Raw genomic sequence first — 27,925 nt, forward strand, 5'->3', positions numbered from 1 at the left:
CCCCCCCCCCCCCCCCCCAAAAAAAGCTGTGTGGCCGTCTGTTGTCCAACGTGTTGTCGGCAAGTGGTATCCTCCATCATCAACCTCATTGTTCCCTGTTTCAACACCTTGAACATTTGCCTCTGTATCACTTTACAACCTCGTCTCTTTTCTTTTGTGCTTCACACCATGGCTTCGGTCCAAGGTCCATCAACAATGTTTAATCTTTAGACCTCATAGCCGGTTGGCCCAAGGGTTGAGGGTTCCCAGCTTTCGGGTTCGTGGCACCGAGTGGAAACAAGGATTACTTGCACGTCGCAGGTCAAGGAGGACAAAATCTGGAGGAATAACGGAGGAGTGTTCCGCGATACCGGGTCCGGACTCCGATTCTTGCGGTCTGTTTCATGTGTGCAGTTAAACTTATCATTATTGAAGAGTGTTTCAGTGGCTGACACTGACTTGACACCGAGAAATTGGTGAATCAAGTGATGGGAACAGAGTCAAGAAGAAGAATCTAGTTGCAAGGACAGTATGGGCAGCACCTCGTACAACAAGAGCTGCCGGGGAAAGCGCAGCCTGCCTCCTTTAGTCCTGCTCGATTCTTATGAGTGAATTAATCTTCGATTCCTCAATTCCAACTTGATTTGCGCCTGTCAGCCCGTGCAGCTTGTCATTTCTCAACAACGTCGCCGTGCTGGGCTTCAGCCACTCGGGTGGGAGTCTCTTTATCTGACTCTGTACAGGTTATTTTTTTTGTTTTTTTCTCCTTTTTCCTTTTTCCCTCCTTTCAAAGGCCTTTTCTTTTCAGTTATGGACAAACGGGACATCTCAGCTCTTTTCACATCATCATGACAAATTCCATCTGTGACTGGGACCACATTCGTTGGGGATCCGTAGCATCTTTTCTCCCATGTGCGACAAGGTCACAAAATTCCATGTTTCATTAATGCCAACCCACACCGCCGATTGCTCTGATGTTGATACAATTGGTCCAATCCCGCAACCAACGCCTGTTCATGAGACTCAGTGCCTCGATTGGTACAAGTAGTCCTTCGATTTCTGTCAAGTCGGCAGACCTGGAGCCTGGAGCAAACGCGCGGAAAATACTCCATCCAGGGATCTGCTGTCATCCGCGTCGAACAATCCAAGTGCAAAATGTGCTGCCAGGTCCCTGGTGAATCCTGTGGCTGCAAGCCATTCAGCAAGAGCAGTATCAGAACTGATGCAAGTAGCAATTGAGCCCGAATGTGGGTCGACCTTAATCTTGGGCTCCATTTGTCGCATATTGATCATCATGAGGATCATCTGCGCAAAAGTCTTGCCCTTCTCTGCATAGTGTGCTGGTTTTTGATCAAGTGGCCACTTAACCTCTTGGCTGCGAAAATCCCAGAATCGATACAGCCAGCACATGCGCTCCACACAATTGAGCAAGACGAATGCAATCAAGAATGTTTCGAAATTGTTGCTCCCGCGACGGGACAAGACACGCTGTTCGAAGTGGTTCATGACACTTCTGCACACGATGCTGGCGCGTTTCTCGACCGCCGCTCGAAGCTGTAGGCTCAAGAGATGATGGAAAAACTCATTGGTCGTCTCGCTGATCAAAGCTCGTCCATCGCTAAGACCAGTGTCTGTTGCAAATGAAGCTTTCAACTTATGGTCGATGAGTATTGACGTTGCTACCCACAGTTCGATGACGTCTGAGACGAGATTATCCTGCTTCTCAGTGGACACGCTGCTTTGCTGGCGTTGTTGGATAGTCTGCGCAATCTGGAGACTTGCCCGCATGACAAGAGATGGTTCCTGATCCACGATTTTTGAGGAAATGGCCTGAAGATATCGCTCGACCTTTGGGAGCAGATTGTCCGTGTCGAGATCCATAACGACCATATCTTCTACCTCAATAGGGTATGGATGTCTGGTTGATGTCTCTGGCAGGGCGTCCGGGTCCGGTTGAAGGCCCTTCATTACAATCTTCTGGTCTGCGAAGTGGGAGCATTCAATCCTCCCGGGAAAGGATGTAAAACGCACTCGGGTCTTCAACATGTTGACTTCGTGATAGGCCAGAACTCCATGCAGCCCATGGAAGTAGAGTGGAAAGACCTCGCTGAGTCTGGTACGCACACAGGAATGCTTCCACAGGCGAGGACTTTCAACAGCAGCGCAGGTCTGACATGGTGTCTCTTGGGAGCACGTCTTCTTGAGCATGCGGCATCGCATGCAAGCACCAACTTTTCGAATTTCCCGGACTTCCTTACGGCGTTCAGGTGCAAACCTGCCACGAACCTTAGGCTTTGGGGCTTGTGAGAGCGGTTCTGCGTCCTCAGAGAGCGCATCTGGTTGTCGGATCGGGTTCATAGCAATTGGTCTCAAATGTTGGCTCACGGATTCACCGTTTTGTGAGGGTAAGCCGTCTATTGCTCTTGGAGGAAGGGTTGGCAGATCTAGTGCGGGGATAGGCTGAGTGGGAATGGCCAGCTGTTCCATTGGCTGTGTCCCAAGCATTGCCTGCCACGGATATGGTTGTCGACCCTGCGGAAAGCCATTCTCATGAAGTTCTCCGAGAAGTGTAGAAGGGACATCATCTGACATATCCAAATCGGTGTCCATAATAGAGCCATTGCCAATGGTCGCATGTGCTGTAGCTGCAATTGTGGGGAGATCTTGTGGATGGGTGCTAACAAGAGGAAGACCAGTCAAAGCGCCTTGAGGAGCTGGAGGTATATTGCTCATGTAATGGTAGAGTGGTGGAAGGCTTGCAGTCGTGCTAGCGGAGAAGGCTGAGAAAAGTAGATTAGTGTTTGGCCTTCCGAAAGATATATAGACGGTTTGAAAGGTAGACAAACCATTGTCACGATCATCTATACCATCATCATGGACGAGAGAACGAGAAAAGGCACCTGCCTCAAGCCGAGGATCAAGTGGTGCGTCTTCATGTGGTCGAGCAATCTGGGTAGGGTGACCATCTCGATCTATAGAAGTGGAACTAGTGTTGCCTCGCGCATTGCTACCAACACGACGAGAAGCCTCGGCGAGGACATTCAAGCCGTCAAAGTTCTGTTCATCCTGACCAAATGGCAATGTAACAGCAGCATTGCTGCGCTCGTCTTGCTTCGCCAGTGTTGGATCATTCTCAGCCGTCTGAGGGCTGTAGTTAGGGTCGATGTAAGGATGGACATCTGGGAGGGCCAGATCGTGAAGGCGCAGGATGATTTTGGTCCGCTCGGCATGAGACACAGCCGTGCACTTTTTGGTCAGATGAGTGACCATGGACTCAGTGCGGCCTCGCGAAAAGTGCTCTCCGCATCGTTTGCAGGTCTGTTCATAACGGTTCGAGGAATCACCGATCTTGGCACCGCGTTCAAAGAACTCCGCCATCAGCGGGTTGGGTCGTCGTCCCATGGTCACAGATTCTGCCGATCCTTGCCCAAGAATAGTCAGTGCGCTCCGCTGTCGTGCGGTACCAGAATCGACTCACGAGATTGGGCGATGGATGGGTGTCTCCGCCGGCGGGCAGAAAACAGACGACGCGGTTGGTTGAGCAGTGGATATTAGATAGTGATGTCGCGCAGAGATGTTGAAGGGATGGCGAGGTATTTGACGATGCCGAACCCCAGCCCACGGCTTCCCTGAAGACGCGAACTGGGATCAGTAGAGCGCCTTTGAGTAAAATGCCAACGACGACAGTGAGGAGGCTGTTTCCACAATGTTTACCAGGTGGCTTGCTGGGTGCCAGGCTGCGGAAGTGAAGTGAAAATGTTGGCAGAATTTTGTGGTCCCTAAGGCGGTGTTGTGAAAGTTAGGGCGGTGAGCCATTTAGTCTGGTCCCCTATTGGCAGGCGGCTGCTCCCGTGCCAAGCTCCGGCATGCGCCAAGGTGCCGAGTTCCCGAAGCCACCCTCGCCACGATATATCCCTTTCCACTCTTTTAACCACCGCACTTCGAGCACTCCACGTCCAATGTTGGCAAAGGCAATCGTGTTTGATACAAAAATGCTATGCATAATTACTTTGTCTTTGAAGTCGCCCCCTTCACACGTTCCTTTCCTCGGGCAGCCGGTACGGAACTCCAAGAATCTCAAAAATCCGCTTCTCGTCGTGCCCTTCGAGCAACGTCCCATCGTTAATTCGTTGTCGTCCACGTCCCCTCATGACGTCCTTGAATAATCCGTGCTGGTTCAGCCTCATCTGCTTCTTCCCTGCCAGGAACCTTATGCTCCGATTAAAGAGGTCGTTCCCCGTGAAATAGATCAATGCAGCTCCTAGCTCCGCCCATGGTACAAAGAGGAAGTCGATCCGGCGCCAAACATTAGAACCTGGCAAGGCAGATGCTCCATGCCACTTCGACGAGTCGTCATTCGAAAAATGGCCGCTAGCAAGTGCCACTTTCAAGAACCCTTGAACCATCAATCCAGGGATAACACCATCCAGCATCAGGCTACGGATATGGCTGATCCCGGCCTCGGGCATCTGCCGAATACGTTAGTCTGCTCCTCTATTTACAAATTCCTCCGAAAACAGTAACCGGTTTCCCAGGAAGAAGAGAACTCACGAAGATGATGCAGTCAATGTCCCCCGAATCTTTGCTGCCTCGTCTATAAGAACCTCCGATGATCAACTGAAGATTTGGATCTGCAGCTTTGAGAGCTTTCTCTACTATCGCAGCGTGCTGTTCGACCTCGCTGCGAGGGATCCTCTGCTGGAAGTCATCATAGTGCTCGATGCCCACCCGTTGATTTGCGTTCAGGTCGGCTTTCTCATAGACTTCTGCTAGACATCGATAACCTTGCGCTATCCACTTCTGGGCGGTTGTCTCGCCAGCGCCATACACCCCCATGAAGAGCTTGACAATCTGATTCCTGGGATCATTATGCGCGTACTCGAATCGTCTATATTTTCCAGTAGAGACAATTTCTTCGATCTGCAACGCAATGCTCTCGCCAATACCGACCGCACGAGCTTGATGACTGGTTCGAATCAACTCGCTTTGCTTCCGAAGTTTTCCTATTGCTTGCCGAAAAGCTCTTGGTCGCCATCGATCACCTGTTCGGTCATAGGATTTTGCCATCTCTTGCAGCTTCTGCATGGTTTCGGCATTCGGATTCTCGCTTTGGGTTTTTCCATCATGGCTTTCCATGCACAAAAATCCGGCGGCCTTCTCGGGTACTCTTCCATTGCTGTGTTCCTTGTTCAGGACGAGTTGGGATTCAGCTCCATCATCACTCCCAGAGTCATCAGAATCAAGATGCTGACCGGCGCCATTTTGGACATCCTTTATCGCAATATCGAGTGGATCTTCATCAATATTTCCTTCCGGTTTTGGCTTCAATGTCTTGGGGCCGGTCCCACATTCGCGGCGAAGCTGAACGTTACTGTCTGGTTCATTGGCAATCGGAAGCGATTTGTCTGCCCTTGAACCCTGAATGTTTGCTCTTCTGTCGATGCCAGGGGCAGCAATGCTACGACCTGGCTCTCTGATTGCATCTGAGCCTAATACTTGAAAGCGGCGCCAATGCGTTTCTACAAGAAATCCAGATTTCCAGCATTCAAAAAGCCACTTTTGGCGCAAAAGAACCGGACCCTTCTACGGCAATTGTCAGCGTTGCAATCGTGAAATGAAGTGGCCACAAACCGGAATCTGTTTCGAAGGGAAAGATTTGGCTACTACTGTCACATCGAGGTCGTCCTGAGTGACGATGATATGTGTGACTTCTTCACAGAACTTATGTGCCCACTGAGCGCCATACTGGATAGACTGGTGGATACGGATGCGGGCACCGGAATCGTCATCATTATTAGGGACAAAAACTGACGATGCATTAGCCAGCTGAAGGGCGGCCATTGGACATTTACCATACAGAATACAAGTCCTTTGAATATCTGTTCGTCAGGGGGGATGCGCCCTATCTTGATCCGCTTTGGTAAGGGCTTCAACCTGGGGAGCCCCCACCCTTTCATTCGTTCCTCTAGATTCGAGAGGTCTGTTATATTTCTTTTCCGCCGAGTCTTCATATTTCTGCATGGGTCCAGCACGGGAGAGGATGCCTTAGGGCGAGAAGATTGCAGTGTCAGACTCTGCTCAGGCCGAGGGATTGTTTGTGACAACTTCCTCTTCCGTTGGTTTCCATCCATATCGCCCCTATTTTTGGTTGGTTCGGTCCTAGGTGCCTTGGTATTGGGTATGGGGGGAGGCCTTTTGAGGGACTGTTTTGGCAAATCAATTTCCGTTTCGCCATCCGCATCGTCGAGAGTGTCTAGGTGATACAAATCCTTGAAGAATTGATCTTTTTCTTTCTTCTCTGAGGACAACATCTCTGGCATATGTCGACGGTGACATGGATTTGTCTGTTGTGGATGTGGGTTATTTCTATATACATTGCCGCAGGCAGTGCAGGTGGTGACAGGAACATGACTTCGCAGCTTGAGTCTCAATAACGGACCTCCCAGTGAATCAAGGCGGGGTGAGGTGGGACGAGCCGTTGTCCCTTTGTTGCTCTACCCATTCATAGCCGAACACGATACTGACGCGCTGTCACATGATGCCAAGCAATCTTTCTGTAGAGAGCTGAAGCTGCAGTCGGAGCCCTTACAGGTTCACACTCTCACACCTGAATAACGGTCGGGGGGTGATCAGAGGGGAAGCCGTCACTTCCGACCTTCAGTCTTTCGCATAATGGGCCGCAAGGATGTCCTCAGTCTCTTCATCTCCCTTACCCTACGCCCTCCTAGCCGTTGTCATTTCCGACTTCAAAATTCATCGCGCAATACATCAAGCTCGAATTCACCTAGGACGGGGGAAGCCCGAATCGAAATCAAGAAACCAACAATCCCCCTCCATGTAGGTCTGGACCGAAACCCTGAAAACCTCTCTGCTATTTCGAGAATTCCAATCCCACGAGGAGTAACGGGCGAGAAATTCACCCCCTCGGTCCTAGCCCGCCCGCTCGGTCTCGAACTTCCCCCACGACCAGGTCAAAACAGTCCCATTGACAATCGCACCCTCCGCGAAAGACACGAAGAATTCACAAGCTACGAGAAGGCCCTCGAGCGGCGGCGGGTCTACCTGCGGACTTTCTTCCGTCCCTACTTTCAAGAATGGCGACGGGTTGACCATTTTAAGGGGAAAAGTTTTGTCTCAAATGCTCGATTATTCAAGCGCGAAAAGGCACTTTACTTTCCGAACATTTGGGGCCAAACACTGGCCAAAGAAGGTGATGGACCTCAAGGCGGACGTGACACGACTCCCCTTCTGATGGGCAAGATCTCTGTTATCGCTATGCAGTCGGGCCATTGGGCGGAAGAACAGGTCGACACCTTCGTCAGCGTCAAAAATAACCCGGAACTAAACAAAATGATTGAAGAAAGCAAAGGTCAGCTGCAGAGAGTGGATATCAACCTTCAAGGTGACTGGATACGGGCCTTGCTCGTGAGAATGTTTAGTGGGCGTCTGAGAAAGACGATACCAGAAGAACGTTGGAGCAAGTACTTCATGATCAAATTGCCCCGCGATATTCGCCGCGGGCTTAATGACGAAGTGCGCGACGCGATGGGTCTCCTCAACTCTCAAGTTGGATATGTATATCTGGTAGACTCAAGCTGCAAAATTCGATGGGCAGGGAGCGGTCATGCATGGGAAGGAGAGGTTGAAGGTCTGAATGCGGCAGTTCGGCGACTACTTCAAGAGGAACAAAATCTAGGACAGACATCCTCCCGAAGTATAACAAAGTCCGTTACTCCAAAACCAAGAGCGCCAACGGCGGAGATCAACAAGTCGACGGTAACCACCAAGAAGCACAACGCCATGCCCACGGCTATCACAACATGATATCAATACCCATGGCGATTCCCAAAGCATCCCAATGCGGCGCCCCATCCCACGAAACACACGCGTTATTGCTCACAATTTTCTGGCCTTGTCCTAAATTTTCACGGCAGAGAATTAGCAATCCGTCACCCCATGAGGATACGCACTCTGGCATGTACCGTCAAAAGGGACACAAGGGGGCAACTGACCCACACTTCGGACATGGCTGGTCCGCCTCTGCCCCGTCCAGGATCTCATGTTGAACTTTACACTTCTTCAGATCCATCACTTTCACGCTGCCAGTCCCTAAAGGAGATTTCTTAGGACTTGATGCTTTGTCGCACATCGAGTGGACATAGTACGGTGCTGGCCGGGCTGTGCCGGGACAGCAACTGAAGTGGTAGGTGTAGTATATGCACATATCGTCCGAGGTCCGCGTCTGGAATTGGAGGTCTGCAGAAAGAGATGGGCGAGATGGCTGAAGATGTCTAGGGCGCTCTTTTCGGTCCGAGATTGAGAAAATTGGAAGAGTGGCAGAAGGGTCGACCCCCGGGTGTGGCAATTGAGATGAATCCGGTGAGCGCTGACAGTACCTATGGCCGCGTGTCTCTAGAATATGTTCGCAAGAGATGGTCTTGCACCCTGTTGTCGGTTGGGGTCTGGAAATCCGGTTCGCGATCTGATGCCAGTTCCGGTACGGACTCTTCTGCTGAGAAGAACTGGAGAGATTGATATTCCATATCCTTATATGCGCACGGGCGATAGTTTGCTTGCGCCGGCGACGTGGGCTTCTGCGCCGACTCTGTCTCACAGACTCATAAGGATCTCTATGCTCATTGTTCTCCAGAGACGGCGCCCAAATCCAATTGCAGACTTTCAAGGGTGGGTTTTGGCAGGGACGTTTGCAGCCACGCCGACAACCGTTTTCTTCTGTCTTTTTTTTTTTCGTATTGCCTTTGTTATGACGTTGAGAGTGGATCCAGCCCAGCCCAGCCCAGCCCAGGCAATGTTGAAGTCTGTGCAATTACGTACGGAGTATTTCAACAACGGCGGACCCGGAACAAGAGGGATATAAATCCAGGGTGTTGTCAACGGGTCGCCCGACGTCGAGAGAAGGTATGTATGGCGGGACACAAAAAGGTTCTAGTATTGAAAATAGGGAAAGGACGGATGATGTATGCAGGGCCGCATGGGAAAACAAAAAGCTAAGTAGTAATATGAATAGATTGGGAAGGGGACTGGGATTCTAAAGGCAAGGGAATGTATGATGAAACCCTCTGGCCAATCGCCTAATTACTCCACTTGTACAGGGTCCATTGACGGAGAGAGGGGGTGGGAGAAAAAAAAAAGAGAAAGATACAAGAAGGAGACGTGGATGAGGATGAGGACGAAGGAGCCTTGGACCTTCGTTCATTAGTGAATGGACCTACCACTCCCTCCCAACCTGGTTCCGGATTTTTCGACTTTTCGCCTCCTCGCCTTGTCTGTGCTGCCCTTGTTCCTAGCAGCCGGCATACAGCAGACACCATGTGAACCAAGCCTATATTATTATTCCACCTACCTCTCCTTTTTGACACCGGAACTATTACGTAGCCCGTACACGTTTTCTAACCTGCATATTTGCATGTATGCCTCCGGACGACCTTAAAGGCCTCCATCGAGCTCCAGGGACGTTAAGGTTTGTGCATTGCAGCGAGCCGAGAGGAACTAGTCAGTCCTCTAGAAGAAGACGAAGTAGTCGAGGACACAGGCAAAGGCGGTAAACCGGGAGCGGGATTTTTGCCTCCTCTCCCCCCTCCATGGCGGGACAGGACAAGACAAGATGGACAAGCCTAGCAAGCTAATGGTGGTCTGTGTGTCTGTTGCGTGTGCGTGCCAAATGCCACTGCCAACATGTTACATTGGTCGAAGAAAAGGGTCTTGAATGGTCCCAGCGTCTCTCTCCCCGATGGGGAATGAGCGGATGTAGGTCTCTGTTCTTACTATAATGTACACCGATACATCATCCGGAAAAAAAAGCTTGACAGGAATATTTTTTTCATTGTTCATCAGTCTTGTCTTTTTCCATGCTTTGCCGTCCTCTCGAGTCCCTGTGAGAATCTCTCATTCATGCGCAGTCTTTGGTTCCCAGTTCAGCCGGAATGTTTACCCTCCCCTCCAAGCCGCTCCCCTCCTATTTAGCAGCTCTTCTGGGCTCTGACGTCTGCCGATATCTTCCTTTCTAGGAGGCCGGACCTCCCTAAAGTGCTAAGCATAGTATTATCTCACGAGAGCTGATATCTTTCTTTCCTTTTTCCGATGGTTTCTCTCAAGCGATCCCGGACCTTTCCCATGTGGGAGGCGCTGAGCGAGAGTGCGCCAGCGGTCTCAAGTACGAACCCATACGATGGGAAGTGCGCAACAGCGCACGTGTCCGTTAAGCATCGAGGCACATACCTCGAGCGGAGGGGGGAAAAGTGCCCGATAGCATTGTACCTACATCCATTCATACTTCCGTACCTTGGAACGCTTACAGTGCGGAACTGGAGATGGTGGGATCTAGGATCCATCGACCTCGTATAAATGCAGTATATGTCATTCGTGCGGGAAGTGGCCGGAACAAGCGAACGCAGGGGAGCGAGAATTGCGAGCCGAAAAGCCGTGCGAAGGAAATATGAATGTCAGATGGAGGGTTGGTACGAATATACTACGTACGTACTTGGTAGGGTGTGGTACCCCAAACACGCGGGTACACAATAGTACTCCTCGTAGAGACTGAACGAACGAGCCCAAACGCCAAACGCCTTGATGTGGTACGAGTGGCGCCGTTTTGGGGCTTCCAGGGAATCCCGCCTGCTGGGTGACGGGCCGTGTTATCCGAACAAGGTCGTTTGGGCAAAATACTAATCCGCACGTCCTCCTAGGTACGGTAATAGTATGACGCCGTCCCATCCGCAGGAGGAAGTAGTAATACCTAGCGAATGTTTGGCGAGGCTCCATAAAGGCCAAGGCTGAACCATGTCAGGGTGAGGTGAGAAAAAGACGGACACCCCCAATCTAGGGGAGGAACACAACCCAGAGAAAAGGATGTCCGTGGCAATGGCAATGGCAATGGCAATGGCGACTCGCCTTCAGGTCTCTCTTGGACTGCTCATTCATTTGCAGCGACTTCATCGTGTAAAGACCATCTTCTACTATCTCCGCTTGTGTGTCCCGGAAATGGATTTTGCTGGGAAGCGTCGATTATACAAGCAGTATGACGCGGGACAGGGGAATTAGAATTCGCAATGCACAGAGACAAGCAATAGATTTACATTGTTGCATTGAATGGCCGCGTGTGTCGTGCACCAAACCCAGATCCCGCAATCCATCTCCCGGGCGCCTGTTGATCTTCTCAATAAAGCTCTGTAAAACATGTTGCTAGCTTTGCTCACCGACCAGCTTCGTGACAATATTGTTACAAGCACATCTTGCAGACCACGCCGAAGGCGACCCCTTCCCTTCGATAGAGTGATCAAGTCAGATGCGGCTATTCAGTTTCATGCCTGATGTTGCAATCTCTTGCCCATTTGTATTCTCCTGCAAGCCCGCTTCAGAATGCGAATAACCGGATGACTTTTAATTTCTTCTTCCCATATCTGCCTTCCCAAATGCATTGACACCGTCTCGGAGGATAGTCCTGCTTGGACCTGGTATGCATGTAAGGACAATTCCTCAGCTGCTTTCAAGCCCCGACGCCTGTCCAACCACACATTGATTCAAGCTGACGGGAAACCTCCAGTCACTGACTGGTAGATCTTCGACGGTGCGCTAAAATGTTGACTCATTCTGAAAATGCTGGCTCCAATGTCTATATGTGGTGAACGTAGACAGCAGGAATATCGCTGAGCTGGGCGCCTTGAGAAGCTGAACCACCGATTTGAACGGTGGACATTAGTGATGGCATCCTCGAAAACCTGATGAGGTTGGTTCCCTCGAATGCACAACCCTCGATAGCTGTCTTCAAGTGGTGCTATCACCATTGTGTGCTCCTAGCTGAAATAAAGCAGCATCAGGAAACAAAATGCGATGAAGCTCCCCAGAATGATTCCGTCTCTTCGCCTCTTTGACCCGATCCTCTGAATCAACCCATTCACACCGGGAATCTGGGCCGCGGCACTGGTAATACGTCGATTGATGCTCGCCAGAGTCTCTCTCTGGATGCCAAAATTCTCGTTGATGGCATACGCTTGAGATAACACCCCGTCAATAACATTATGACTTTGGTCCAGTCGAGTCCGTTCTTGGAGCATGTACTCAGCTTCGGCCTCGGCTGGGTTGGACGACCGAAAGGCGTCAATGTCGGATCGCACATTCGCGAGAAGATGTTGACGGTCTCGAGCTTCCGAAATGGAGCCTTTCAAGCGGCGGAGTTCCTGACGGTGTTCGCTGAGGACTTCGCGGTGGCGGGAGAGGTTATTCTGCTTGAGGCTGGATGTGCTCAACGCGCTTTCGGAGTCGAGTAGGCGGGCGAGTTGGGAGACCAATCCTTCACGCTGTATATCCCGAACTATTAGAATGAAAGTTGAGAAACCGGAGTGATCGAGCAGTGTCTCCCACCTTTTCGAGCAACTCCTGTATTTCTGCTTCGTTCCTTTGTTCATCGTCTGACGGTTTAGGGGGCAGATTGGGAGTGGAGGCATATTGTGAATAAGTATGGAACAGAGCTTCAGTCTTGCAAAGTCATTCAGTCATATGGCAAATCCCTGGGGTAATATATTCAACATACCTGGCTTTCTAGCGTCCTGATCTGTTGACGTAGTTGCGCCCATCCAGTAGTGGTTGCCATTGCAGGAGTCAGTTTCGCAAGGGATGGGGAACAACCTTTGGTCTGCTATCAACTATAACCGTGGATACATCACTGAGCTCATCGTTCCCAAGTTGTCCATCAAGAGCAACTTTCGGCGTGAATTATAAGGTGATCTGGTCCTTGCAGGCACTCGATATTCGAAGTTCCCTCCACGTCCTCCTGACCTTGCCTGACCAGGGCCAACTCGCGCAAGTGGCATTAGCGGAACTTGCCGCAACAATCACGTGATAAAACAAATCTTGGCATTCATCGGGCCTTGCGCACAACAATTTTCCAGAGTCCGCGACCGACAACGACATCAAATCTGCAAACGCTCCTCACGAACCTCGACATCGACAAGTTTACTAGGAAGCCAAGATGGTGTGCCCCCCTTCCGCGTCTTTGGCTCCATAGTTTGCTGACAAGACATAACGCAGTCGACCAACGCCAAAGTCAAACCCGGCCAGCTCTGGGGCAAGTCCAAGGACGACCTGAAGAAGCAACTCGACGAGCTCAAGACCGAGCTGGGACAATTGCGCGTGCAGAAGATCGCTGGCGGTGCCTCATCAAAATTGACAAGAATGTATGCAGCAGATCGACAGGGAATTTAAAAACCACCCCTTCCTCTCGATCCCCAAAAAGTCGTCAGAACGCCATTGAGGACTTGAAGTACTAATCATATGGGTTATACAGACACGACCTCCGCAAATCCATTGCCCGCGTCCTGACCGTGATCAACGCAAACCAACGCCATCAACTCCGTCTGTTCTATGCGAAGAAGAAGTACCTGCCCCTCGATCTGCGACCCAAGTTGACCCGCGCGATCCGTCGCCGACTGTCGAAAAAGGACGCCAGCAGGGTCACGGAAAAGCAAAAGAAGAAACAGACGCACTTCCCCGCGCGGAAATACGCTGTCAAGGCCGAGTAAGGTGCCAGTAGCGAGTGGGAGGTGAGGATGGTCCGAAGGCTTCGGGTGAAATGATCATTGGGTGAGAGACGTCACTCGGAACAAGGGTGACGGTGGTTTGTGGTTCGAACGGGTATGCGACGAAGAGGAGCGTTCCCAGCTCCGGTTTATGCGCTTCGTCTAGAGCACTCTGTGGGTGTCGAAAGACACAACGAAATGGCTGGCGGGTTTAAGCCCTGTGTCATGTGTCGCCGAAAAGACAATGAGAAAAAGACGAACTCAGTATTTTATTGAAGACGGTTACAAAGCATTTCGATACGGGTGTCATTGGTGTTCCAAACCGAGCACGTCGCGCTCTGCAGCTCTGCCTCAAATCCGCCCTGCAGAGTATTGTGATCTACTTGTGAACCTCATCCCAAGGCTTAAGCACCCAACTCCCATCGCAGACACATCTCATGAGTAGCATAGCAACTTGCCTAGGCCACTCCCGGGGCGGCACGTTGACATCCTCACTGTAACTCCCGCATCTCAAGCATTTCCTGACCATCAATTGCCCTGACCCGTTAGGTTCCGCCACACCCTTTGAAATCGGTCTCTTTCGATGCACATCATAGATGACCTCTTTCTTACCGGAGTCTCCATCGGTGCTCCGTCGACCCAGGATATCGTGATTCAAGAAGATATATTCCAAATCGACATGATCGATGAACAGCTTGACTCGATCGATCAACATCTTTGCACGGAGTCCTTGAGCGCTGTTGAACAGCGTGTTGAGCAGCACCTTGACCGTCCCTTGGTACGACTCGTGCACAATTCCCGTGGCCATCATTTCGAGCTGGCGGACAGCTGTGGCGGCCATGTCTCTGTCCACGTCGCCCACCGCAGACCATCTGTATTCGAGAAGTGCCTCCATGGCTTGGAACGACAGACCTTTCCCGGATGTTTGTTGTTGGATACATTGTAGGACTTGCAAATGGTGATTTGATTTCGGTTCTGTGTTCTTCGCGTACGCCCTGACGGCTCTGACAAAAGCGATCAAAAATATGCGCGAAGTATGACAGTTCAGAAGTAAGCTGACGAGACCCTGGCTGCCATCGCCCAGTGAGTCACCCGCTCTGCCAGGATCTTTCTCATCAAACATTTCCGGGTTCGTCTCCCGGTCTCCTACCTCCAAAATGGTGCTAATGATAAATCTCAAAAGCGATAAACCCCACCGGAGATTCGAGCAGAGCAGATCTGTCAAGTCTTGGCTCATGACGAGCTGAATATTCTGCACATCTCTCATAGCCATGAAAAGTAAGGTTGCAGTCTGTCGGATGTTGTTGACCAACCAAGCCCACTGTGCGCTCAGTGACCAACAGCCATTTCTCCTATCGGTGGAGGCAATCGAAGGCAGTTGAGGACAGTTCGCCGCCAGACTCGCATGGTAAGACAGGACTCTTCCCATTACGGTCTTATGGATAACCTTTTCGAGTTCCGAGCCTTCAGTCCTTTCGTGGACAAAGTCGCTATCGCGAAAGAGCGTGCGATACACGGTCGAAATCACCGTGGGGATGAGTTCGGTCGGAACTGACTGTGAAACACACATAAGGATGTCGTCAATGGTGGCGTTGGACCAGCATGCTCGCGCGAAGGTCAGGTTCAAAGATGCAATGGCCACGTCGATGTTTGGATCTAGCGGCTGCAGTGATTGAGGTTGTCCTAACTGGTATTCCATGGAGACAAGTTGCGTTTTCCCGTCCGGCGCCAGATCTGCCCTGACACAAGCGTTAGGAGAGAAGGCCGGCGTGAGAGTAAACTCAACGTAAGGAAATGCAAATCCAGATTGAGACATGGATGTGGTCTCCTGTACCAACGAGGCATAGGACATTGGCGATAGGTCCTCTGAGCTTAAGAAATCGGTGCGGTTTTCTTGCGTTGTGACGACGATCGACTGGACACCGTCCACATGGTGAATCGTCGTGATAACCTGTTCCTCTTTATCTGGTAGCCTCTGAAGAGTGTAGGTCGACTTTGATGCTGTCATCCCGGGACCTATGGACGGTAGGGCATCAAATAGCGGGTGCAACTTTTGTTGGACGGGATTGACCGCCCACCTCTTGATCATGCTCGATACCAAGAAGCCCGCGTCTGGAATGTTGACAGTTCTATTGACACCGGTACAGATGGCGAGAATTGTGGGAGGCATCTGGACCACCTTTTCAACATCAGAAGTGCGCACAACTTCTAGATGGCTAAGTAACCACGAATCTGGGTCGTATGAATCAGGAAGAGTAGGAGACCCAGAGGGCTGTGACGAAACATGGCTGGAAATTGATTCGACAGTCAGGACTGGCAAACCCTCGACAGCCTGCTTCACTTCATTCCAATCTATCGAGAGGAAGTAAACTGAGATGACCTTTTTGAACGAGTGCAAGGTGATCAGCATCTTTCCTTGGACGGTGGGGGCAAAGCTGGCGTGACTGTAAAGCATATCGTCTGGTTGCGACAATTGCTTGGTGACCTTGGAGTACTGCCCGTCGCCCCTCTGGAAGCAAAGCGTGAAGAGGCCATTGCGGTGGACGATGGCAACAGCACGATGCCAATACGGGCCGAGCGGTTTGGCTCTTGCATTGGTATGCTGCCATCGGTCGTCACCCTTGAAGGCGTTGATAACAACATTTCTTGGTCTTTCTTGCCGATCCTGGTTTAACCACGTCATGCCAACCGGCTGGGAATACTCGTCGCCCTCATCCAGAGCGCCTTGACGAGCAAGGATCAGGCGGTTGATAGCGAGCGGAGAGTTGTGATATACCCATATCCTTCCCTTGACATCGACCACGGCAAGTTCACCTCCGTTTGGGCTCCAAGCCAAACTGGCGGCATCTTCGAAGAGGGTGGTCAAGGAGTGTCTTTCATGGAGACCCCACGACTTTGATTCATAGTTATAACGAAGACATTCCAGATAGACAGTGGATCCATCATCGGATATGCTGGCAAGGTGGCCATGTCTCGACCATGCTATACGCTCCAGACAGCCACAATACCAACGGCGGGAGAGTTTGTCGACGACTGCAGGGTTTGTGGGAAGGGCAACATTTGAGACAGCATTCAGATCGGTGGTCGCATCGATTTGTTGAATTTGCTGCTGCAGCGAGTTTTGGTCGAAGAAAGAGTCGGATGCAAAATCGTCTGGCTGGTCTGGATCCATTTGGTTGGACAACCTTGAGATATTGGCATAGCATCAGACCCTCATCGGCAAAGTTATAGTTTGCCCAAAGAAATCATGGCGCCTTGGGTGGGTTGTGGATCGGAAGAAGAGAGGGAGAGTTGGATCCAGCTCAAAGTGTTAGGCCATAGTGATGTTTTAATTGAACCCGACGCAGCTAGATGTGAAGTAGGATCTTCAGGAAACGCTCAGTTGGAAAGGGAGTGTGTCTTGGGCAATTGAAGTCAAGGGTCTTTTTTTGCGAAAGGCTGAAACGGGGGGCCAGCGGCTAGGACGAGAAAAGAGCTCACTAGCCACAAGCCACAGGGGAGCCTCCGGGGGGGGAGGGGCCCTGTCTAGGCGGTAGCTGCGGTAACAGTACCGAGTAGCGAGAATGACGTTCCCAAGTAAGGTTCACGTTGTTGACTGGTAGGCACCTTGGCAGCCACAGCACGTCGGTGAGTGTCAGGCACACAACGGCCCCTAAGAAGCGCCCCTGGCCAATCGCCTCGCCGGCAGCAGGGCTCGAGGATGAGGGCTGCGCAGGCCACCAGCCTAGTGGCCCCGGGCAATAAGCATTCCACGCTCCATGCTCCATGCTCCATGCCCCCATTCCGCCCCATTGTGTTGTTGTGCAGCTGCAAGCAAGACGGTCAACAGAGTTTGGGCCACCATCCGCCAAACCGCCAAACCACACCACGTCCCGGCGTCGGGCATCTGCCAGATCCAGGTGCAAATAGCCAAAACAGCCGCTGACGCTGGCTACGAGGCCCCTGCTCCTCCCCTGCTTTTCCCGCTGTTCGCTATCTGCTGTCCATTTCCCGGTTCAGTCTCGACTCCTCCCGCCAGCCTCATCCTCCAACTACCTCCCAAACTGCACCTCTCAGCTCATCCTTATTCATTTACCCTTCACTCGAGGCCCTGTCGACTCTCCGCTCTCTCTCAAGTCCAGAATAACGACCTTGTTGTCTTCTGTATACAGAAACTAGTCACTGCACGGGCGGCCCTGTGAGAAGAGTCGCTCCTTGCCGAAGTCATGCGATAAAATTGCTCGTTTACCCTTTACCCTCGCCAAAACAACACAACCTCAACCCGCCATGGACGTTGATGATATTTCAGATCTCTCGTCCCCTTTGAGCTCCCCACCTAGTTCTCCTCTCAGTTCTCCTCCAAGTTCGCCAATACTGCCTCCTGGCTTTCAGGTTCTCACCCCTCCTCCCTCCCAGCACGCTGGCGACGAAATGCCTCGTGCGCGAAAGCGCCGGAAGATTGAGCCAAAGATCCGCACAACCCAGTACTTGGATCTCACTTCAGACACTGCGCAGTCCGAGTACGACCGCTCAGAAGCTCTAGACACTCTTCTCAAGGCCTTGCGACACAGGAGAAAGATCGTGGTCATTGCAGGGGCGGGCATCTCTGTCTCGGCCGGTATCCCGGATTTCAGGTCTTCCAACGGACTTTTCAAGAGTCTACGTGGGGAACACAAGCTGAAGAGCTCCGGCAAAATGCTGTTTGATGCTTCTGTCTACAAGGATGACCATTCGACCTCCAGTTTCCACGACATGGTCCGCAAGCTCTCAAAGATGTCTGAGGATGCCAAACCCACCCTCTTCCACCGTTTTCTGGCCAGGCTCGCCGTTGAGGGCCGATTATTGCGACTGTATACTCAAAATGTCGACGGTCTAGAAACCTCGTTGCCACCTCTCGCTACTCAAGTGCCTCTCAACCACAAAGCGCCGTGGCCGAAGACGATCCAGCTGCACGGTGGGCTGGAGAAGATGATGTGTCAGAAATGTAGACACGTTTCCGATTTTGACGCCAATCTTTTTGACGGAGCCGCCCCTCCACTTTGCCCTCAATGTGTCGCAGCAGATGCGTTGAGAACAGCGCATGCTGGGAAGCGAAGTCATGGCATTGGTAGATTGCGCCCTAGAATTGTCCTCTATAATGAACACAACCCGGATGATGAGGCAATTGGCGCAGTAACCACGGCAGATTTCCGAACGAGACCTGATGCGGTCATTGTGGTTGGCACTAGCATGAAGATTCCAGCTGTGCGACGCATTGCTCGTGAGATGTGCCAAATTGTGAGAGATAGGCGGGAGGGTACCACGGTATGGATCAATCTGGATCCCGTGCCTCCCGGGAAAGATCTCGAAAACTGTTGGGATCTCATTGTTAAAGGCGACAGTGACGAAGTGGCGCGATTGGCACGCTTGAAAGAGTGGGATGATTCCGGTTCTGACGCGGCCGAGAATTATACAGAAGCCGATCTTGATAGGGTCAAGTCGAGTCAGGGTGAGATTGAGGTCGTCATACCACCCAGCCTCAAGAAGAATGGGGCTGCGGCTCAACCATCGCCAGATTTCCATGCCATGACTCCCCCACGAAGTCAGAATGGAGATGCGCCTGCGCAAACAACAAAGGGACCCAAATCTACGACAACTTCGCCAATCCGAATCACACTCAAAGTTACTGAGCGAAGCCAGCAGGTCGCGGTGAAAAATGCAGCCAGCACTGGAAGATCCATAGCCGAACTTCTTCGTGGAAAGGAAAATAAAGACAAGCCTGCGAAATCCAAGACTTCTCTGAACAGGAAGCCCAGAGTTACCAAGATCAGAGCATCTACGAATCCTGGAAACAAAGGAGTTATATCCGGAAAGGTCACAAAACCAGTTGCGGTCAACAACGCGGGATATAAGAAGCCCCTGCCTGAACCATTGTCGCCGCGTCGCGATGCCAACGAGACATTCATCGAGATACGCAGATCAGAATACTCGAGCGTGGAGGTGAGTCCGGCGCCGGAGACACCTCCATCGACGTCGACGCGTGAAGAGTGGCGAAATGGCGAAACGGTATCCCCGACCGGGAGGATACCGTCGGATATGATCAAATTGTTGAACTAGATTATGTGGAACATGGAGTAGATAAATATCCTGATATGCCGTGGTCATACTGCAAAGGCTTCAGGAATCACTTATGGGCAATTGATTTGCATGATGCCTTCTCAGGGCATGGCAGCATGTGGCAAGGGCAAGGGGGGGGACGTGCTTGCATTGTCTATCACGGAGTTGCTATGGGAAAACGGAACCGGATTATATTTCTTTCTGTCAGGAATGATACCATTGCGCTACGACGCAGCAAACCGTGGGACAGGCTGGCTCTTTGACGAGAACAGAGACAGCTGGCAAAGAAGGGCATCAGATACCCCAACATTGGGACCCAGGATACACTTATGATTTGCATTTGCATTTACATGGGCGTCTCGACTTCAGCAGACGGCCTGCTAAGCAGAGGGATGACCCTTGATCCGGCGTCGCCCCAATATCGGAATATTACCTGCCAAAATACATAGCATCAGGACAAGAGGAGCAGAGAACGGGCTTTGTACAGAGCAGCATTCTTCATGAGGTCTACGGAGAAGACTTCCAGGCGCTCGAAACGCTGCTATTCCAATATAAAATATTTGAGTACCTCCACTTTGATTGATTCAAGCCAGTTTCTGTGCCTTCTTTCCTCCCCCCAGAGATAGATAGACTCTGAGAGTCGTGCAAAGAACAGGCTCAATCCGCGGGCCTCGTTCGACAGAGGTCTTTTACATACATACTTTGCGGAATTCCTTCGAGCCTCGAGTCCCTGGCTGGATGGGATCATCAATCTTGAACAGACATCAACAGGGATTATGATAATGGACATCATGTGGTGTCGGTTCCCGGGTTTAGGTGTGTATGTATAGGTGTATGTATGTATATGTCACATGTATGTGTGTGTGTCCTGTACATACATAGATACGTAACGATGGGTATGAAAAGGATATCCGTGGAATGGTAAACATTAGACAGTAACGCACAACGCCGAATGCGTGACATGTACATTAACAAACACCAAACGTCGTTCTAGTATAATCACGCACCGCACGTAATACCAGAACAAGTGCTGTGGGGTGGTCGCCTAATGCTTGGACAACAAAGACAGACGAGGGAGCTTGGGTATTGTAGAGGAACTTGTGCGCTCGTAGAGAGTCATCATCCATCATCCACCATCTTTCGAGGTCGAATCAAACAAACCAGTCCAAGTCAGCGTCGTATCAGAGCGCTTGGCCGTACGTGTACCGTTCGTCCACCGCTAGCCTTGCGCCCAACGGGCCCGCTATATCACTCGCGCGTAATCTCCACGCTCTCCTCCCACCGCCCATCCCCATGCTCACCCCTGAATCGCAATTGCTCGTGTACTCCCTGCTGCTGTCTGCGCCTGCGCCATGCTGAGTCATGGCTAGGGCTTTCAATCGCGTTCTTTTCCTCCCCGGACCCGGGGAGCAAGGATGCAAGCTGGCTCTGAAGCTGGGGCTGCGGTCCCAACGGACCTGTGGTGGCTGCGAGGTTGTAGGACTCGTCGCTTCCCTTGCCGAGCGGCAGGTCGAGGTGAGGAGGATAGCCTTTGTCGCTAGCCATTGCTTTGTCGGGCACGGTGGGGCCGTTGCTGGTTCTCTGCTGCTCCGTGGAGACCATCTCGTCTCTGCCTCTCCTGCAGTGACTATTGGCGCTGGACGTCATGGGGAAGGGGGGATAGGCGCCGAAGTCGTCGTCTCGAGGATCGTAAGAGAACGAGAACAGTGCGGCGGCACCCCTGCTCAGACCCCGCGGCCGGCTTTGCGAAGGCGAATAGCTCGGATCGCGACGGATTTCGCTTGACAGCGGAGATGGAACGGTAGGCCGGTTTGCGTACGTGAATACAGCCGCAGCAGGGAGAGCAGGCCCAAGAGCGCTGTTGCGCCGAGAGCGAGGAGGGGGAAGTGGTGTCGAAGGAACTCCATACAGGTCCTGTTCTCCGCTAGGTCCGGCGTCATATGGGTGTTGTGGGACGGCATCTCTGTAGGGTGGACTGTAGTCCCTGGTCGTCATCCGGCCGGAGTCGAATCTCTCGCTGGGCATGGCCTGTGGCGTTCGACTGCGACGGTTGCTGCTGTTGCTTCGACTTCGCGAGCTGTGGCGGTCTTGGGTGTCACGGCATCCTAGAGCTGCAACCCCAACGAGTCCTGCATCGAGTCCTGCTCTGGCCGCTTCAAGCCCGTGATCATCGTGCCCTAAAACCCCGTCGCTGTGACGAGCATCCTCTTGGTCGAATACTGCGTTGGCTCTCGCGGAGTCACGGCTGGAGCGTCGCCCACTCTCGCCACTGCTTCTCGTAGGGATTTTTGTCAGAGCCGCCGTCTCGGCGACGTCGTCAATAGGAGAGACGGGAGAGTAGGGCCACGGTTGGCTATTGTCGGTGCAGTTGACGGGCACGGGTTTCCGGTTGATTTGTGCTCGGACAGTTCGGATGTTCGCTGGCGGTGCATTGACTACTGGCGGGTTCTCGTCTTGATGTTCATCATAGTGATGCATAAGGTCAGTTCCAGCTGCTGCCGCTGCAATCCCTGCTGCAATTCCGCCCGTGTGATGCATGCTATCGGTTGACGAAACGCTGTAAGATCGGGAGGGTTTACCAATCTCTTTCACAAACGGGTCATCCCCAGGGACCATGCCGTCAGTCAAACCAGGTCGAGAATTGGGAGCTGTCCGTCTCGGTGGCGGAGGCACAGGGACAAATGGATTCTCGTATTCTTGAGGACTGCGAAAGGCTGAATGTTCGGACATGAGAGGTGCAGCTCCGGTAGGTACCAGGTCACGATATAGCGAGCCTTGACTTGCGCCTGTACTTGATGGCCGGTTCACTCTCCAGCTCTCGACTTCATCGTCGCCTGGGGAGAGAGCAGAATGGCGAGGGGAAGAGCTGAGTCGGCGACGTTTGGAGCAAATGACCAAGGCTAATACCAAGAACCCGAGTGCGAGAGCTCCCAGGACACAGCCTAGGATAATGGGGAGATCGGAGTCATGACTGGATTTTGTTAAGGAGGGTGCGGTTGTTGAACTCCCCGCAACAGCTCCAAGTCCTGACGATGTTCCTCCTACCGGGGATGGCAGTGTCAGAGAGGATGTGGTAGAAGGTGACCTTCGTGAAGAAGTCAAGGAGCTGGTAAGTGACGCGCTAGAGGATGTGATGCCAAAGGCAGCAGATGGTGAAGACGGCAAGGCCAAAGAGGGCGATGAGGTTGAAGAGATCAAAGACGAGGTCGACGGTGCAAATGAAATCGAAGGCGGAATCAAAAAAATTGAATCATCGCTTGACGTTGAGGCATATGATGTTCCAGTATATTGTGCACTGGAGGTCGACGAATCCCCAACCGTCGAGGAGCTTGCCGTTGCAGACTCGGCTGCCGCTGAAACGGCCGAAGCGGCAGAGGACAGAAGTGAATTGACTTCTGTAAAGACAGAATAGGCCTCAGAAACAATGATGCTTAAAGGGTCGAATGTTTGTTGGGCGGCCACGAGAGCGAAGAAGGTTGGCGCAAGCAGCGAAACTGGAAAAGCCTTCATATTACCAACAGCAATTGCCGGGCGCCGTTTGAGGGTATTAGTGAAACATCCGTGTGGTAAAATCAAATCGTTGCTTGCAACATGGAAGGCATTGGGACAGGCTTTTGCAAAGGAAAGAGAGCGTATTCACGGGAGATTGAGAAAATGTAATCCCTACCTCTACGAGAAGAGAGAGAAGATGATCATCTCCAAGACGCACACGGATCCCATACATATCTGACAATCGCTGCAGTTTGGCCACCTCGGATGTCTATCGCCTGAGACTCATCGTCGTTAGGGTCTTCGTGTCCTGCGGCCGATGAGGACGATGTGCTCGAACTAAGGGCCACGCCAGCAGGGAAGCAAGCAGGGAAAACCAGTCGACTCCGATCGTTTGCGTTCTGGATCCAGATCCTCGGACATAGGTTGGTTGGCGGCCGCAGATATGCCCAAGGGGACTCTGGGACAGACCCAAGCTAGTCCAAGCGATGGAAGATTCTTCGGGGTGCGAGTGGTGGCTTTCTGGAGGTCTAGATGGGAGGAGGCAGGAAGATCCGATGCAGGGACGTTCGTGGTCGTTTCAGAGGTCTTGTATGACTGGCTGAACATGTGGCTGCGTGGCTGTGCCATATTAACCGAAGAGCAGCTAGTGGCAAAACCAGACAACCATCCAGTTGCTGGCACCATCAATTGTCTGCCGGGGAATTGTCTGTGGTGGAAATAACGCTCTTCCTGCTGGAACATCATTGTTCCAAGGATGTTTCTTCCGAAGGGAGCTTGGTAAGACCAGGAAAAGTCGAGCAGTAGCAGGAGGTAGTAGCCGGCTTCCTGAAGCAAGAGCTCGGGGTGGCAAAGGCGAACAATTTGGGACGATCACTCACCTGGAGCAACATGGATGATATTTTTAGAGATGCTTGCATGCCCAATGATGCCAGGCTATCCGTGCCATAAAGACATGCCCCAATTGCCATCTGCTTAGCCGACCATAGAGTCAGCACGAGCTGGGTGTTGATATGTCTGAAGAATTAGCCCAAATGCTCGATCGGAGGTTTCTTGAAATGTCGAACGGTCCTTCTCAACTGCTATTTGCTTCCTTTCCTTTTAGCGAACGAGTCCAAAGTCGGGCCAGCAGCTGGGTGTTGACAGGTTCAGGTCTCAAACTAGCGGACGGTGATTGAGTGCCTAGATATAGCGTTTATAGCAGCAATATTGCATGACAGGGCATTGCACCAGGTAATGGCCGCCCAATGATCCTCTGCTTCGATCCTCAGAAAGCGTGGGAGCTGAGTTGATTGACCATATTAGTCAGAGAGTTGAAGCTCAAGAAGAAGACCATCTCAACAAATGACCCGCTGATGCTGCTGCACTTGGACTTTGTCTTCTGTCCGGAGGGAATCTAGATCCGGCCATGGAATGTGGACTGTATTTTCACGTATCGCGATGTCACAGGTGAAGGGGAGTTCCGGACCTAAGTATGAGACCGCTAAGTACGGAGCTTACGTCGTCAGGCAGGGCATGCAGCACAAGAACATTTGTTGTTGAGACATTATAGAGACAAGCGCGGCAGGCAGCCAAAGGCCTTCAGCGCCGAGTAGAAAAGGAAGTCAAGTTACAATGTGAGGAGAAGATCTTCATATACCTGCACGTGACCGCTATCAGTGATGATGACTTATCGTCAATACAATCAGGTGACTAGAGACCCGCTGATGGCTTTAGGGATGTCCGGCAGGGCGTTCCGTTGGAGGCCCGCTATGGCTCCCTTGCATGCTCTAATGCACAAAACCAGATTAGCGGCATGACTAGTGCAATCTTGGCTGGCTGAGAATACAATTTCACTGGCGGAATTAAGCAGGTAGAAGAAAATAGAGTGTGAGCAGTGTGGGTCCCCGTCAACCTCAAACTCGCACCACTTTTGGTTGAGCACATCAGTCACCAGCTTCCCCCCGGTGCCAGGTGCCCCCGCTTCTCTTCTGGTGCAATGTGGACACGGAGTGGTGGTGGCAGGATGTTGTTTGCCTTGCCTGAGAGATCCGAGCCCGAGCCCGCGAGCTCCCTGATTCCCTTCCTCTCTCGCTCCTCTCGCCTTTTCCCTCCCTCGCCCTTTCCCCCTTCTTTCCCTCGTTTGCTCCTGCCTTCCATTATCGCCTCTTTCCCCTTCGCGACCTGCGACCTTGACGCTTGCCTGTGTCCTTGCACAACTCGGACTCGTACCACTTCTCGCTGCCTCGATTCTTGAACCACTCTTCTTTTACTGTGTCTTCCTGCCTTTTGATCTTAATATCTTCTCTCTTCGATCCTGTATTTCTGCTCGACTTTCACACTGCCATTTTCTCCGATCTTCGGCCGTCTTGGGTCTCGCTGAGTCCCGTCTTCTGCGTCATTCATTCCCACCACTTTACTGGAACCGGTCACCAGTCTGTCCTCTGCGCCGGCCCATAACGACACTCACCACCAGACATTGACGCCTGCTTGTTGTCATTGTCGCCCTAATTTTCGCTCCTTCCGATCGACTGGCGCTGTGCGCACGCTGTACACCACCTTTAGGCCTTTTGTAATTCACGACCGCCCTTTTATCCTTGCGATTGACAAACAACGCTGGTTTGGACTCACCTGTCCTACGTATACACCCGCCGGTATCAAGACAAAGGGAAATATTCTTCAAACACTTGAGATTGCTTTGCGCAAAGGGAAGGCACCACTGTGTTCTGTTTCGTGGTGGAAAAAACTGTCGCGTTCTTTTGATTCCGGCAGGATTGAGTGATAGAAACTGATGGCTGGTGGCGGAATTTCTAATTTTCGGTGACTAAATGGTCCAGATGAGCACTGGGTCGACGCCAAGGTCGCATCGTATCGCTCTGCCGAGCGACCCAATATGTTGCGCCTTCTATCGTGGACAGGCTGTGATAAGATCCATTCTCCAGAGATGAGATCTTTTGTCTCAAACCAAGACTCTCCTGGATCTGGCCCTCTTGCTGCGCCTGCCATGCCAGCGACTCACAAACGAAAGCAATCAACAGACACTCTGGGCCAGTCAGAGAGGAAACGGGCGAAAATTGTTGACAAGCAACCCTGTGCCAACGTACTTCCCAGTCCCACGCGCGCCCTGCCCTCTGACCCGCCCAATACGGCCACCTCAGCTACAAATGAATCCCCATCATTCCTGCCAACGCCACCGGAGGTGAAAATGGAAGACTCAGACACGAGCCAGGTGGGATCTACGTTGAAGGATGTGGACGCTGCGCGGTTACAATCTATTCGGAATGTCATTCAAACACAGATCAGTCTCGAAATTCTCTTGAAGCACAAGGAACTCCGACTTATCGACCAAGAAATAGCCAAATGTCAGGCCTCGTTGGAACAACTCCGTCGATGCAAGGAGATTCCTTTCCCCGGGACACAGCAACTTTCCTTTGGTGTCAGCGGTGGCACAGGTCCAGCTCTACGCAGTTCATTCCCCTCTCCGCTACCTCAGTTACCCGCGCCTTGGGGTGTCACAGAAGGGCCTTATTCCCGTCATTATGCGAAATGGCTTTTGCCCGACCCGCGCTTTGACGGCGGCGAACCAGAGCTTGTGGCTACTACACCTGTTGGCAAATCTCCCATGAAATTCAGATCTCAAACCAGAGGTCAATTCGCTGAAGGGCCCCAAACATCAAGCCAATCTCGGGCGCAACGTAGTGGCAAACTGAAATCTCTGCCTGCCGGATATGGACAGCCAAAGGAGAAAGCAACAGGTCCAATGATCATCAAGAGGAAATCCGACGGGGCTACCGTGAAGCTCGTTTGTCCAGACTGTGGCCGGTTTGATTTTGGGAGTGCTCAAGGTTTCATCAATCATTGCCGAATCGGCCACGGCCGGAGTTTTGCAAGTCACGACGCTGCGGCAGATGCTTGCGGAGAACCGGTTGAGGTCGACGAAACCGGAGCAATGATCGGTGTTGAACCTGCTGTGACCCCCGCCGCCGGCAACGTGCACCCCCTGATCCGTTCAGCCAAACTTCTGCAACCGAAGCCACCTCGGATCATGTCCCAAACGACTCCGGCAACTGATAAAACGGGAAGCCCCAAGCCAACACAGGTGTCACCTGATTTTAGGGGATCGGCCTTGACACCCAATCTGTCTGAGCTTGTCCAAGCTAGGGGTCTTGGACTTGATCTTCAAGAAATGGTCTCGGATGCGAAAACCAAAGTTGAACTGCCAGATTCTGATTCGGAGGACGACGAAATGGATGTGGATGTTCCCATGCAAAACACTGCTCAGGGCCGGCACCCACAAGTTGCAGGCACTAAACAACCGCCAAAACCTACCAAGTCTCCATTGTCATCTCCCCTGCTGCATTCAAATATGCTGAGGTCCACCAACAATTTGCGAGGAGGGTTGTCGCAGTATGACGGTGCCAACGACAAGCCGACTCAACACCGGCCGCGTGGAATGACTCTACCCATGAACGGCACCTCTCCGTCTGACCTTCAACCTTCTGACCCATCTCCCACCAGTGAATCAAATCAAGCTCCGAGCCTGGTCGATGACGATGAAGAATTTGAACCACACTCCCCAAGCAGCAGCTCCGTTTCTGACGAGCACGATGAGGGCGAAGTCGAGTTTGAAGTCCAAGGTGACGATGATGATGCTCGAAGCGTTCTGCGTGCCCCTGACTTTCAGCCAAGCTGTGCACAAGCAGTCCGACCTCCGACACATACCCGGCGAGCTTCGGCAATCCGGCGACATGGTGAAGAGAGAGAGGAGAAACACGTCAGTTTCGTCAGCCCGAGCCCGGCACGTGATGTGCCCAATACTCGCTTAGGTCCAGATCGAAAGAGGAAAAAGGTTTAGGCATCGGCAACCA

At 52.0% G+C, this 27,925-nt stretch overlaps 9 protein-coding genes across 9 annotated transcripts; 4 read left to right on the forward strand and 5 right to left on the reverse strand.

Moving 5' to 3' along the window:
* Positions 1–1,041: 1,041 nt before the first annotated feature.
* Z519_03950 (uncharacterized protein) lies at positions 1,042–3,381 on the reverse strand (the record flags this gene model as incomplete). Its single annotated transcript, XM_016761697.1, has 1 exon — positions 1,042–3,381. The coding sequence occupies one exon, from the start codon at positions 3,379–3,381 to the stop codon at positions 1,042–1,044; it is 2,340 nt and encodes a 779-aa protein (XP_016622035.1).
* Positions 3,382–4,010: 629 nt separating this feature from the next.
* On the reverse strand, positions 4,011–5,820 carry Z519_03951 (uncharacterized protein; the record flags this gene model as incomplete). The annotated part of the gene is made up of 3 exons (XM_016761698.1): positions 4,011–4,448; positions 4,531–5,562; positions 5,611–5,820. 3 exons carry the CDS (start codon positions 5,818–5,820, stop codon positions 4,011–4,013), a joined length of 1,680 nt encoding a protein of 559 aa, XP_016622036.1.
* Positions 5,821–6,651: 831 nt separating this feature from the next.
* On the forward strand, positions 6,652–7,803 carry Z519_03952 (uncharacterized protein; the record flags this gene model as incomplete). The annotated part of the gene is made up of 1 exon (XM_016761699.1): positions 6,652–7,803. The coding sequence occupies one exon, from the start codon at positions 6,652–6,654 to the stop codon at positions 7,801–7,803; it is 1,152 nt and encodes a 383-aa protein (XP_016622037.1).
* Positions 7,804–11,792: 3,989 nt separating this feature from the next.
* Positions 11,793–12,589, reverse strand: Z519_03953 (uncharacterized protein; the record flags this gene model as incomplete). Its single annotated transcript, XM_016761700.1, has 3 exons — positions 11,793–12,296; positions 12,361–12,474; positions 12,530–12,589. The coding sequence occupies 3 exons, from the start codon at positions 12,587–12,589 to the stop codon at positions 11,793–11,795; spliced, it is 678 nt and encodes a 225-aa protein (XP_016622038.1).
* Positions 12,590–12,967: 378 nt separating this feature from the next.
* Positions 12,968–13,517, forward strand: Z519_03954 (60S ribosomal protein L35; the record flags this gene model as incomplete). The annotated part of the gene is made up of 3 exons (XM_016761701.1): positions 12,968–12,970; positions 13,027–13,172; positions 13,283–13,517. 3 exons carry the CDS (start codon positions 12,968–12,970, stop codon positions 13,515–13,517), a joined length of 384 nt encoding a protein of 127 aa, XP_016622039.1.
* A 376-nt stretch (positions 13,518–13,893) lies between these two features.
* Positions 13,894–16,686, reverse strand: Z519_03955 (uncharacterized protein; the record flags this gene model as incomplete). The annotated part of the gene is made up of 1 exon (XM_016761702.1): positions 13,894–16,686. The coding sequence occupies one exon, from the start codon at positions 16,684–16,686 to the stop codon at positions 13,894–13,896; it is 2,793 nt and encodes a 930-aa protein (XP_016622040.1).
* Positions 16,687–17,780: 1,094 nt separating this feature from the next.
* Z519_03956 (uncharacterized protein) lies at positions 17,781–19,589 on the forward strand (the record flags this gene model as incomplete). The annotated part of the gene is made up of 1 exon (XM_016761703.1): positions 17,781–19,589. One exon carries the CDS (start codon positions 17,781–17,783, stop codon positions 19,587–19,589), a length of 1,809 nt encoding a protein of 602 aa, XP_016622041.1.
* A 1,248-nt stretch (positions 19,590–20,837) lies between these two features.
* On the reverse strand, positions 20,838–23,099 carry Z519_03957 (uncharacterized protein; the record flags this gene model as incomplete). The annotated part of the gene is made up of 1 exon (XM_016761704.1): positions 20,838–23,099. One exon carries the CDS (start codon positions 23,097–23,099, stop codon positions 20,838–20,840), a length of 2,262 nt encoding a protein of 753 aa, XP_016622042.1.
* Positions 23,100–26,061: 2,962 nt separating this feature from the next.
* On the forward strand, positions 26,062–27,912 carry Z519_03958 (uncharacterized protein; the record flags this gene model as incomplete). Its single annotated transcript, XM_016761705.1, has 1 exon — positions 26,062–27,912. One exon carries the CDS (start codon positions 26,062–26,064, stop codon positions 27,910–27,912), a length of 1,851 nt encoding a protein of 616 aa, XP_016622043.1.
* Positions 27,913–27,925: the final 13 nt, after the last annotated feature.

This window comes from Cladophialophora bantiana (assembly GCF_000835475.1).
Source record: "Cladophialophora bantiana CBS 173.52 unplaced genomic scaffold supercont1.5, whole genome shotgun sequence".
NCBI classification, from domain to species: domain Eukaryota; kingdom Fungi; phylum Ascomycota; class Eurotiomycetes; order Chaetothyriales; family Herpotrichiellaceae; genus Cladophialophora; species Cladophialophora bantiana.